Source organism: Protobothrops mucrosquamatus, unplaced genomic scaffold (genome assembly GCF_001527695.2).
Source record: "Protobothrops mucrosquamatus isolate PMUCROS unplaced genomic scaffold, P.Mucros_1.0 scaffold_220, whole genome shotgun sequence".
Lineage (NCBI taxonomy): Eukaryota > Metazoa > Chordata > Lepidosauria > Squamata > Viperidae > Protobothrops > Protobothrops mucrosquamatus.
In genome coordinates this window covers 170,323-183,603 of record NW_015386296.1, presented here as the reverse complement: position 1 = coordinate 183,603, position 13,281 = coordinate 170,323, and the positions used below count along the sequence as shown (strand labels likewise).

General features: G+C 40.1%; 1 protein-coding gene across 3 annotated transcripts; it reads right to left on the bottom strand.

Annotated features, from left to right (window-relative positions):
- Positions 1-4,459: 4,459 nt before the first annotated feature.
- On the bottom strand, positions 4,460-12,606 carry LOC107298684 (FXYD domain-containing ion transport regulator 5). Of its 3 annotated transcripts, none has more exons than XM_015828077.2 (10): positions 12,382-12,606; positions 10,340-10,397; positions 7,997-8,083; positions 7,710-7,778; positions 7,328-7,420; positions 7,109-7,156; positions 6,839-6,877; positions 5,630-5,704; positions 4,867-4,915; positions 4,460-4,715 (listed from the first exon to the last, which is right to left on the bottom strand). In XM_015828077.2, the coding sequence occupies exons 1-10, from the start codon at positions 12,427-12,429 to the stop codon at positions 4,691-4,693; spliced, it is 591 nt and encodes a 196-aa protein (XP_015683563.1). In that variant the 5' UTR covers positions 12,430-12,606; the 3' UTR covers positions 4,460-4,690. The 3 variants fall into 3 exon arrangements, with proteins under 3 accessions (XP_015683563.1, XP_015683548.1, XP_015683556.1); XM_015828062.2 differs by lacking the exon at positions 12,382-12,606 and adding an exon at positions 11,447-11,698; XM_015828070.2 differs by lacking the exon at positions 12,382-12,606 and adding an exon at positions 11,447-11,695 and having other exon boundaries at positions 7,328-7,411.
- Positions 12,607-13,281: the final 675 nt, after the last annotated feature.

The following is a 13,281-nucleotide window of genomic DNA, read 5'->3' as shown; positions in this document are numbered from 1 at the left end:
CTTCTTAAAAGTCTCCAGTGATGGAGCGCCCACGATTTCTGGGGGTAAGCTGTTTCACTGGTTGATTGTCCTCACTGTCAGGAAGTTTCTCCTTAATTCCAGGTTGCTTCTCTCCTTGATCAGTTTCCAGCCATTGTTCCTCATCCTTTCCTCTGGTGCTCTGGTGAACAATCTGCCCCCTCTGCCTTGTGGCAGCCCCTCGGATACTGGAACACTGCTATTCTGTCTCCCCTATTTCTTTTCTTTAGACTGGCCCAACCCAAGTCCCGCAACCGGTCTTCACATGTTTTTAGTCTCCAGGCCTTTGATCATCTTAGTTGCTCTTCTCTGAATTTTTTTTCCAAACTTTGGTGACCAAAATTGGCTGCAGTATTCCAGGTGTGGTCTTCCTAGGGCTTTGTAAAGCAGTACTAGTACTTCGTGTGATCTTGATTCTATGCCTCTGTTTATACAACCCAAGATTTTGTTAGCTTTTTTGGTTGCTGCTGCACACTGCTGGCTCATGGTCAAGTGATTGTCCACTAGGACTCCAAGGTCCCTCTTACAGTTACTGTACATATGTTGTATATAGCATGTTTGTGTGGGTGTTATGTATGTGTACACTTCTGAGAGCAAGTAACAGAATTTCATTTTTAATGTGTGCCAGTGTAAGCATAGTAAAAAAATGACAATAAAGGTTATTTTACCTTCTTACCTTATAATAATAATAATAATAATAATAATAATAATAATAATAATAATAATAATAATAATAATAATAATAATAGTAAAGTTGGAAGGAACCTTCAAGGTCATCTAGTCCAACCCCCTGCTCAGGCAGGAAACCCTATACCATTTCGGACAAATGGCTGTCCAGTCTCTTCTTTAAAACTTCCAGTGTTGGAGCATTCACCGCTTATGGAGGCAGGTTGTTCCACTGGTTAATTGTTCTCATTTGTCAGGAAGTTTCTCCTTAGTTCTAGGTTGCTTCTCTCCTTGCTTAGTTTCCACCCGTTGCTTCTTGTCCTGCTTTCAGGCGCCTTGGAAAATAGCTTGACTCCCTCTTCTTTGTGGCAGCCCTTGAGATATTGGAACACTGCTATCATGTCCCCCCTCGTCCTTCTCTTCATTAAACTAGACATACCCAATTCCAGCAGCCGTTCCTTATATGCTTTAGCCTCCAGTCCCCTAATCATCTTTGTTGCTCTTCTCTGTACTCTTTCTAGTCTCAACATCTTTTTTACATCGCGGTGACCAAAACTGGATGCAGTATTCCAAGTGTGGCCTTACCAAGGCATTGTAAAGTGGTATTATCTTGGGTCAAGCCCAGTTGTGCCAATTGTTCAATCTACCCCGGTTATCCTACAATAATAAAACTGGAATGTAGAATTATTTACTGTTTCCTTAACAGTGGTTGCAAAATGATGTCTATTAATAAAGAACTCAGGATCCAACAGGCTTGTTCAATCATTGTATAAAATAGCCACGAGAGATTCCTTCCCTCGGGAATTTCTTGATGGATGAGGGGAAAGAAATGGGAGAAACACATAATTATGTAAAATCACAGTATGCCTCTATTTGGCATGTTTTCTTTGTAGAGGCCAACCTGTTTAAAAAAAAAAAAAGACCGAGTCAGGAAAAGATGGAATTTTGTAACTTAAAAAGCTCTAATTCTAAATGCAGCCTGGTTGCACATCTTTTTAATGTAGAAAGTCAAAAAGCTACAAGAATCTTTCTGCTGCCACCTTCTGGTCGAAATCTTCCAAGGTCTTCTTTTCTCGTAGCTATTTCCCGAGGTTTAGCGTTTTTCTGTTTCACATACTTTTAACAGGGATTCATTTTGAAAAGTCATATTAAGTTCTGTTTATACTTTCCTGCACATTTCCTCAGACATATGCGAGGAAGGCTCGGGCCGGTTTTATTCTGTGTCTGAGATGGAAGGATGGATATTTGCATGCAAGCCTTGCACAAATATTTTAAAAACATTCAAGGAAATACAGGCACAATCATATAGCATATGTATTAGATATAAAATCTTCTAGAATTTTCATTCCCTGTTGCTTTGGTTAACTCCCCTAAAATGCTTCCCCAGGATCACCTTCCGTTAACCTCGACAGTTTGAGCGCAACATTTCAAGAAAAATGTTGGGCTTCGGCTATTCAGCTTTTTATTTTTTTAAGGATAGATGTAGGACCTACATTAATGTTTTTCAAGCTTAGCCATTTTAAGATGTGTGGACTTCAACATGGCTGGTGAGGGAATTCTGGGAGTTGAAGTCTACATGTCTTAAAGTTGCCAAGGTTGAAAAACACTGGCCTGTACAGTAGGACCATTGTGTAGGCTGATACGTTGCTTTACAGAACATCAGCTTCCTAGGATTGAGTTTTGGAGGGTGTTTAAAAAAAAATATTCAACTTTCCAATGTTAACCATTAACTAACTACCTTAAATAACAATCGAGGTAAGAATTCCACAAGATCTACAGTACGCAGTAGGAGGGAGACTGATTTATTTTGCTTTCGGTACATCTCCTCCAAAATCATTGGCTAAAGTATCACTTCTTATTTTAGAAGTGTGGTATGCTGGCTTGACAGCCACGGATATAAAGACATTACAGAGGGTGGTGAGCACAGCACAAAACATCGTGGGCTGTCCCCTGACACCACTAGGCGACATCGCTAGGGCCCGCTGCCTTAGAACAGGGCTTTTCAACCTTTTCACCCATTGTACCACTTTTAGGATATGGCAGCATCCAAGTACCACCAGTCGCCTAGCAAGATGTCAAAAACTTGATGACCAAAAAAAAAAAAAAAAGGAAAAAAGTGATATAGTACAGGTAGTCCTTGACTTGCAACAGTTCGCTTAGTGACTGTTCAAAGTTACAATGGCACTGAAAAAAGTGCCCCCCAAGCCACAGCCAAGCAAGACACCTGCCTGCCCGCCCGGCGGCGCTCTTCCTTCTGTCTGAGGTTTTCATGGTTGTGAGCATTTCTGTTGAGGATTGGCAGCAGGGGTGGGGTGGGGGGGTGTTTGGTTTTTATTCCCCTCCCCCATCTGCTGGGTGGTTGCAGCAGGTTTTGGTCACTTCACATGACCCTGGGACACTGTGACCGTCATAAATACGAATCAGTTGCCAAGCATCTGAATGTAAATCACAAGACCCTGGAGATACTGCAACATTCCAGCTGACCGGTGCTTCTTCTGGGCTCAGCAGAAGCACCAGGATCAGCACCGAGCTCCAGCTGGAGCCTGGCGCTGATCCTGGCGCTTCCGCTGAGCCCTGACAGCCCCGAAGCGCCAATCAGCTTTAAAGCGGCACTGATCCTGGCGCTTCCGCTGAGCCCTGACAGCCCTAGCCATCTCTTGCTCAGGCTTGTGCGGTGCTGCCACTGGTTCAGCTCATTCCCCTCCCCTGCTACCACTTTTCTAGGATGGTTGCATACCACCTGCCAGGTGCCAATGTACCACAGGTGGTACCCGTACTACTGGTTGAAAAGCCCTGCCTTAGAAGAGTGAGGAAAATTCTCAGGGACGACTCACACTCTCGTCAGCACTTCTTTACTCTCCTGCCACCGGGCAGGAGATATAGAAGCATAGCCAGCCGCATCAACAGGCTGAAGAACAGTTTCTGCCCAAGGGCTGTCAGACTCCTGAATGGGAAATAACTCCATATATGATAGACTTGCGGGGCCGGCACGTTGTGCAATAAGTTCACGTGGTGTAATAAGATTGTGTGTTATCACTGTGAATTGTATCGGGGGGGTGCACGAAGGGAGGCTTAGCCAATCTCATTGTACACATGTTGTACTTTGACAATAAAGGTTGATTTGATTTGATTTGAGAACCGGTTTTCATAGCTAAAGCAATATACAGTACTGTGCATTTTCATAAGCCTGATCTCGACTCATATATTTTCTCCTACCTTTTGCAGAGATGGCAGTGCCATAAATCCCAGTTCTAATTCACCCACTGCAGTAAGTGATGTGCTTAATTATGGGTTTATTGAATACATTTTAATTAGCTGGGGTTATTCAACATGGATTGCAAACTACGATAGCTGAATTCCCCCCATTATGAGGAACCAAAGCCAAATAAACCAGATTATAGTTTAATATGATGTGTTAACCCAGAGAACTTTTTTTTGGTCTCTTATAAAACCTTCTCCTCCCTTTTTCTGAATCTTTCTACCTTGTCATGTAATTTGACAGCTTCCAGATCCCATGATAATAGCTCTGCTGTCATAGCTTCTTTCAGAACAAGGATATGTAAATATAACCGACACCCACACCAGGCCAAAAACAGCACAGAGTCAATGTCAGGAAATTTAGAAGCAACAAACCACGCCAAAAATTTATTGAGAGAACAGAACTTGAGATTTCTTGGCAGAGAATTTGCACAGACCAGTTTTGCTAAGCAACCAAGAACAATAGCCATAATTCATATTGCCCTGATCTCCGGCAGGCAAAGAAAGGAACAATGAATTGTGGTTGTGCCAAGGAACTAGTTTAATGTAACGGAAAGATAATTTAGGGAGACGACAATAGAAATGAACTTATGTTGCAAGATCATAATAAGCACAAATGGAAAGCTCAGATGGCAGGAAGATGGTTTTGGGAGAACATCAAACATTTCTTTGCCATAAGAAAGGATGCCCCCTGATGGAGCCAAAGCATTCCCAGTAAAAGTCTTTTGAGGCTTCCAGCAAAGAGGTTTCAAGGCAGAGACACAACATATGTTCTGTAAAAGATCAGGAATCAGGATCAGAGTTAGTCATGCATGAGAATCGGACATATTTCTCAAGCACGATGCTATTCCTCCATTCCATTTTTCGTATAATCAAGTGCACCAAAATAAGGGGATAGAATGGGCAACCCAGTTGTAGGCTTACCTTGCCTGCTTTTTCCCTCGGCATCGTGGAAATTTCCCATGTTTATCACCTGGAAGAGAAAAGAAAGGAAACAAAGTATTTGAGGAATGCACTTTCCTAGAATTCAGAACAGAATGGGAAGAGATGGCACGTCATCTGCCTCCAACACTAATGTTTGAGCATATCTGGTAAGCTAGATAGAACCTCCACCACCACCATCACTTTGCCCTAGAGTTGAAGTCCACGAGTCATAAAAGAGCCAAGGTTCCCTACCCCTGCCCTAGAGTTTGCCCTATGGTCAAAAATAGCAGCCTACATAGCATCTTTAAACCCAACCAAGGCATTGGATCGCCAAGTCATGGTACAAAAGACTGTGTCCTAACTATGTGCTTCCCAAGGCCTTTCCTGCACATTAAATAAGATTAAATAACATTTAAAAATCTTTTGATTTCAAATCCACCACCCAGATTTTTTTTTGGATGGATAGGCAGCCATAGAAATTGATAGCAAAGTTAAGTGTTAAACGTTGCCATTTTTCTGAAGTACCTCTGATTTGAAATGGCGATATTAATAGTGTGATGTTATTCTCTAGCATTTTCAGTTAGGCAGATAATATTGCTGAGAAAGCCAACACAAGGCCAGTGTAATAAACTGATTAATGTTAACCATAATTGTTAAAACTAAACTAGGGTTGTATGGTCCTGTTCGTTTATTTCATCCTTCTCTTTCCACCTTTAGTTAATAAGATAAATTTCATTCATTCATTCCAGTCTCTCAGGCTTACAGGTAAGAATGAGAATGCCCAAGATGAAAAGGATGGCAGCAGCTACCAAACCCCACTTGCGCAAGGATTCGTAATCTGAAAGACAAATGGAGAAAAGTCAATAGATTTGGGACATCTGGAACTGAAAAGAGAGAACAGTTTCAAGAGCATCCATTGATGTTTAATGGAAGGCACTGCATTCATACCTGCATTCATACCTGTCTAACTTGCTTCCCAGATCATTCATTTTTTTCTGGCTTTAGTATTTTGAATCATGAACAAACCAAATAAGCTGGGTTTGCACAACATGTAAAGCCACCAAAATACTCTCAAATTAAAAAAAACACCAAACATTGACCAAGTTTAAAGCGTTGTGTGAATGTAGCCACTAAGTTTCCAGCATATCAGGTTTTAACAAGTGGTATAAATATAACCATCGGGTACATGGGCATCAGAGCACCTGTGAGCCTTCCAGTGTGGTCAAACGAGTGCCAGAATCTCTCTCCGTTGGTCATCAATATTTGGAGGACCTCAGGTTCCTCATCCCAATATGTGTGTGTGTGTATACATACATACAGTACATGCATCAGTAATGTGTTAAAAGGTGGCATAGTACATAGAATGCCTAGGAAATCTATAGAATGTGTGACATTTCTAGGCAAAGAATGAAATGTGTTATTTTTAATATGCTATATACTTTCCCTAGGCATTGTATATAGTACCTAGGCATTAGGCAGAATGACAAAAACTATTTAAGCAACGTATAAAAAGAGTTATGAAAAGAGTTAGGGTTAGGATTAACCCTAATCCTAAACCTTCATTGAAAAAAACATATGAAAATAAAAGAAGAAATACAAAATAAATCACAGGACTTCCTTACTGAAAGAAACAACAGAAAAAGACCAGTATTGACCTACTTGTTGCAACAAGGAAGGCCAGAGTGGCATTTTAGTGAGGACATTTTATACTTTGCCAGTTTGCCTTTTGGCGTTGTAAAGAATGCCCAGGAAATGTGTGAAATATTAAGCATTTCATATTTTGACATCCACTTTTTGGCGTTCTATAGGCAGTTGTAGGCATTCTGTAAAATGCTTCATTTCAAACATTGATAGTAACATATACATTTTATTTTAATATTTTCTCCCTCAAGCCATTTTTTTTTTTGCAGGAATTTGGAAATCTCCCTTGAAGGTTTCTCCTTTGTTCAACCTGGTCCAGTTTGAAACTCACCATAAATGAAGATATCATGATATTCTTTCATCTCAGCATCTATGGAAAGAGGCGGAAACATATTGATGGGGAAATGTCAGAACTGAAAAACATACTTATATTTACTTCAGCATTTACTTAAGACTGTAGATTTTATTGTTCAATAGATGTTAATATGTTACTCAGATCTTCATTAATGTTGATAAGAATCTGTCATCTTGGAAACGTTTGCCCAGCATGGCAAACAGTTCAGAAATCTTTAAATCTTTCATAAATAAATTAAAGAAATACCTCTTCTCTTTTCTTGGTCAACAGATGGTAGTTGAGGTGTGGAATCTTCTGGAAAAGATAATGCCAGAGGAAAATTTTACTGTGCCAAGAACATCATCCTTGAACGTAATGTTCCCCTGTGAAAGAGACTTCTGGGATTTTTTTGGTCTGATTTTCAAGGCGTTTCAGAATTTATTTCAAAATTCTTTGTGTTCTTTGGACTCACAGTTGTGACCTCACCTGGAGTGTTGTTGGATTGCACAATGCTTGTGCCGAGAGCCATTGTCACTTCAGCTGGTGTTGTCACTTCAGCTGGTATCACTTCTATAACAGCTCAAGAAAAGAATGCTCTTAGAAAAAAATTGTTATTTTGTGGATTTTCCCTATCCACTATACAGGTTCTTCAACTAAGCGTTAAGCAGAGAAAGGGAATCCTTAACCATAATTCCAACATTCAAATATGTTTTTATGTCAGCTCACAAATTGTGACTTAAATCTCATGCTGGGTTTGGACATCAATCAAAACTGTCCTCTTTGACTGGTTTAATTGGATGACAACTGCCAATAGGAACAAGTGAACTACGTGGACTAAACATCTAACAATGTACACAATATCACATACCATTCGTTGATACATTCTCTTGCAGAAAGGTTAGATTTTCTGCATTGTGACTTTCATTCGTTAACACCCCTGTCATAGAAAAACAAAGCATAGAGAAGGAAAAATGTATTAAATAGATGAATTTCTCTCTCATCCTAAGGTTACATTTCAACTGAGGGTTAAATGTCAGCTCCATCCAGTTGCCCTGACTCTACCTCAAATTAAGGGATTACAGGTTCACAAAAAGGGAGGTTTTTTTTTAGCTGAGTAAGATTGGCTATTGCCAACTATTTTGGTAAGAGACTTACCCACGGTACTCAGCAAAAATTCTGTTGTGGTTTGAATTCCTTCAGCATCTTCTTCCTTCTGAACTGTCAAAGTTGGACGACCTGAAACTGAATCAAGATGGAGACAGCTTAATATCCTTTTTCTGTCTGATTCTCCAACTGTTTTGGGGTATATCTTCATCTTTTCTCCAAATTGTTCAGAACAGTGCTTACTTCCCTTTTTATTCTTATCACATCCTTGAGCAATGTTTCTCAACCTTGGCAATTTTAAGACATATGGATTTCAACTCCAGGCGTGTGGACTTCAACTCCCAGAAATTCTGGGAGTTGAAGTCCACATGTCTTAAAGTTGACAAGGTTGAGAAACATTGTCCTTGAGTAACAGATTGAGTTGAGATAAAAAGAAAAGAGAGGGAAGTCAAACTCTCCAGAGGTCACCAAAGTTGAATGGGGAATCAAATTGAATTCACTTCAATCTGACGACCTAAAGGCAGTCACTTCCAAGATTGTTCCTTCCTCAGATGTCATCACTAATTTCTGCTATAGTGATTTACAGCACGTAGATTGCATTGCATCATCCAGCTATCAGTGAAGTGACATAAAACCTGTCTATGTTACTGTTAGTTTGGCAAAACAATAGTTGGAGGACTCCAGAAGATGCTATAAATTCCTAGACTGGCGATGACCTGGGTGGTGCCTAACATGGTTTGCTAGGAGAAAGTTTCTAAAGTGATCCTGCCAATTACCAATATCTTCCATCAAGTTATAGGGAAAACAGGACATAAATAAAACTAGAAATACAAAATGCAACCATAAAAAGCATAGCTTAAACTCAACACCACCTTGACTGAAAGAACAAATGGAAACCACCAATGAACAGAGCTGTCATTGGAAAAGTAAGATCTTGCAGCCAGGCACGGGAGATTTTAATACTGAAAGTGATAAGGAGTGCGCTCCAGCCTGAATAGGATACATGGCTTAGAAAAAGATTTCTCATGGGTTGAAGATAGCCCAAGGTCCCATAGGCTCCTCATCAATGCTCTACTCCAGGGGTTTCCAATCTTAGCAACTTTAGGACCTGTGGACTTCAGCTCCCAGAATTCCCCAGGAAGCAGATTCACTTAACTGTGGCAAGAAAGGTTGTAAAATGGGACAAACTCACTTAACAACTACCTTGGTTAGTAACAGAAATTTTGAGCTCAATTTTGGTCATAAGTCAAGGACTATCTGTACAATTATTTGATGCCAGAATGGTCATCCTTCCTTCATAACATGTCCCATACTCCCTCCTCCTCCTTCTTCTTCTTCTTCTTCTCATCCTTTGTAGTAAGCTTATGATCCCAAGTTGGGTACATTTCCTCACCTTTCTTTCTGCCAGCAGTTTGCAAATATTTAAAAATAATTTTTAAAAATACAATCTGGCTCTCGGCTTTGCAACGCATGCAAGAAAAGATGTAAAATTGTCGCTATGGGGTTTGTTTGTTTTTTTAAAAAAAGAAATATGGAAAATGCCAGCATATGTTTTGGCTTGTTTAAAGAGAATTAATTTTCATCTCAAGAATAAAATGAATCACAATATTTTTTTAGCTCCTCCAGATATCTTCCTTCCCACCTCTTGTGGATATTAAAGGAAAAAGGAAAAACAGGAGGTGATAAAAGGGGGTCCCCTGCTTAGTTTTCTTTCTTGTTCCTCTCCCCATCTTAATTTATCTGAATGCATCTTTATAAATTACATACACCATCAAAAATTGTCCCACGCTAGCTACAAATTACATTGATTAAGACCAAGGATAAATCAATGGGTAACTTCCAGATAAATAAGCATTTCTCTGTGAATTTAAGAAAAGCACAATAACAACAAAAAGCCCAGTACTACAATTAAGTAAAAAGGAACTTTTAGAATCTCTGATCTGTATAAGAGAACTGCATGGATATGGACTGAATTGCTGTCATAATGCCAGTAAGCAAACACTCCAACTAAGAGATGCAAAATTATACTACGGGATCTTTTTCTTACATTGTGGAGGGTGGGAGAGCCATACTCTGCTTGACATTTTGTCATTCCTGCTGGGACGCAGATAAAATGGCTTTAGAAAGTATAAATAACTGACCTTTGGATCACCCAGGTGATCTCAGGCTCTAAGCTGTAAGGCTTTGCTAGGTTTTCCTGTAACTCTGAAAGATTCCCATGCATCAGATAGTATGAAAGGTCGACAGTCATAGGAAATGTTATTTATTAAATTTATATGCTGTTCATCTCACTGTAGAGTGAAATAAATGAACAAAACCCATTTCTGGTCACTACTGTGGAGATGAGGGGACACACATATTTAGACCCATGTCAAAAAATAGCTAGCTTCTTACCTTGTGAGACTACAGGAACTGTGAGATTTGCAAGGGCAAGTAGGACAAAAAAAATGAGCTGGGGGAAAAAAAACAGAATTATGAATCAACTGTGATGTATTTTCTAACTCTGTCCCATGATTCCACCCCTGAATCACCACATAATCAACCCAGATTTATCAATAAAACCAATATGGGGCAAGTTACAGTTATAAATCAAGTGCAGATCCCACCTACGTCACAGAGTAGGTAACTGCCTTAGTATAGGATTCTCTAGACATAATTTATGGGAGTCATACATTTTAGTTTGTCCATATTCAGAATAGCAGATGCCAAGATAAAGAATGTTAATGGCTTTAGAGTGGTGGGAATACACTGTCTTGTTCCTCATCTGCAGATATTTCTATGTTTAAAGAAAGATCTTTTTTCATTATGAAAGCTTCCCAGATTTTCAGAATGGGCCCATATTCCATTAACATACCAGTTGTTTTTAAAATTAGCTTGGATTAAACAATATGCAATCAACCTATTTTCTCTATGCACATTTACTAATTCCAACATGTGAAAATAAGTGAAATCAAAAATTGGATCATGTATTTATCATTTCTGTAATGAACCAGCAAAATCTAATTCTTCTCATCTATTTAAACGGCAGTCTTTTTTTTAAAAACGGAATCAAATTCATCCTTTAAGCCAACAAATGAGTGGCATTTCTTTTCTAATTGTTTCTGAATGCTTACCAACGTGGCACCCATGAATGAAAAAAAGGAAATGTTTTCTTAACAAAAACACCTCAATCTAGAAGTCCATCCAAACCCTTACATTAATAGACTCACATGGAGAGAAAATATTTTCCCATCAGAATATAGATAATTCAAATATTCCCTCCCTTTTTTAGCACTGTGTTGCAGTGCGCTAAACACAAACAAAACTTCCTAATGCCTGATCACATAAATCTGACATTTAGAAAGCAAATAATAGAACAGGGTTGGGGGAACAACATTTGTACACTCACACTCACACACTCACAAAATTCCTACCCTACATGTTGCGTGATTCTATCTTAAGTGACCGCTTCACAACCTAACAGGCATTTCTGGTTTGTTCAAAAGCTCTGATGAAGCTCACAGTCCCATGTAGATCCAAGTTTCCTGAGCTGGAAAAATACCGACATTTCCAGCCAGTGGAACAGATTCTCCTTTCACTGAGACAGCTGAGGATATTGCAGTTTGCTGGAGGAAAAACTCCCCAAAACGTCCGTGCCATAGTACTGCCGTCTGCAAAGGCCATTTGGCGTTGTCAGCCAGCCAACGTCCTCATCACAAAAGACCGTTGGGGTTGACAGAAACCTAGTGTGGCCTCTCACTTCTGCATCATAAGGCTGGGTGGATTTGCTAAACCCTCTCCTACGGGATTCCTGCCAATCTACTGTAGCCTACACATCCCTGAAATTTAACTATCCCCTTCCTGACTGTTAGCTTTGTAACCGAGAAGGCAAATGAGTTTTCTCTGCTCTTATTTGTTTTCTCAATAGTATATACACAAACACGCACACAAATACACAGCAGCAGTTTTGAAGTTCTAAACTGCTCTAACTCTGAAGCCTAAAGTTTTGGAATCTACTGTTACAGCTAAACTGTTACACTCTCTCCCCCCATCATTAACTATAACGCAAAGTTCTCATTTCTTGTATGAAAAAAAAACTTCCTGCGAGCAAAGCGAAGGAGGAGGGAAAAAGGGCATTTCAGGGCCAACAAAAGTGGGGAGAAATGCATCTCACTGTGCTTTTCTGTCTGTCTTCTGGCTTACAACTCTGCTTTTCTGCTTACCACTGACCTTCCATCTCTTCCCAAGATTTTCTCGGTGGGACATGTGGTTTTCATTTATTGCCACTACTCCCTCCCCCCCGCCACCTCTTTTATCCAGAGTCAGGTTCTTCAACCCAAAGAGTTAACTTCCAGCAAAGAATTTCCCAGCTAGCACATTGTTCCAGAGGCAGGAAACCGAAGGACGGGGGCTGTCAGTTATTGTTAGAAAGAAAACTGGGAATAGGGGTCGCTCACCTTCATGGCGGCTGCTTCACAGCCTTTGGAGTGTGGCATGTCGAGCATCTGGAAGGGAACGAAAGGCCGCACCAATCATTTCCTCTTCTTGCCACTTCCTGGCCCCGGAGAGTGGGTGTGTGAGTCACAAGGCACGTGCTCCGACATTTCTAAGTGTGTGGGGTATGTATATACAAAGACCAGCAGCATACATGTACAGTATGTGCCTTTCAGAAGGCACCAGTGCCTTGGCCGGAAATACAAGCGTTCTCTGTTCAAGACAATTCACGCTAATCCAATCTCAGGCTGTTCATCAGAGGAGAACAAAGGCAATCTGGTTTTTCTTCACCGTTTCTCTGCAGGGCTGAGCGAGTGGCAGAAAAGTGGCCTGGTTCTTCCGCGACATTGATGGGTTCAAATGTTGGGCACTGTGATGCAGTGCAAGAACACTGAAAAAACTCTTTCCAAGGAGCAGGTTGGTGAGGCAAACTAAACCAGAACTAAACTGATGATCAGAACCACCAAGTGGTACGTACGTACTTAACAAATTTATATAGCCTTCCCAACTCACATGCAGTGACCAGGCAGTGTATAACATTAAAAATCCAGAGTTAAAAATCTACAGTTTAAAAACTCCTTCATCCCCATGGCAGCAGCAACAAAACCAGACAAGTCACTTGATCAGGTCTGAATGGGGCCCAAAGCACACAGGGAAAACTGTATATACACCCATTCTTATAACACCCATTCTTGACTTTTTGCAAAATGGGTATGGAAAGAAGACAAAATGGGTATGGAAAGAAATGGGTGTTGGATAGAAGACAGAAAGTGTAATGCAGGAAATGTTTCAAGGCAGGTGGGTCCAGACTTTTTTTTTTAAATATATTTTTATTATTTTTTTATAATCACAAGTGCTTAAAA

What these genes read in the sequence shown, in the direction of transcription:
- LOC107298684 (XM_015828062.2), bottom strand. Translation starts at nt 11,608, where the DNA reads ATGGCCTTTGCAGACGGCAGTACTATGGCACGGACGTTTTGGGGAGTT. An exon ending in ATTTTTGCTGAGTACCGTGG is followed by an intron (nt 7,779 to 7,996) that starts GTAAGTCTCTTA and finishes TTTCTATGACAG; the next exon opens with GGGTGTTAACGAATGAAAGT. An exon ending in TCATGATATCTTCATTTATG is followed by an intron (nt 5,705 to 6,838) that starts GTGAGTTTCAAA and finishes TTTGTCTTTCAG; the next exon opens with ATTACGAATCCTTGCGCAAG.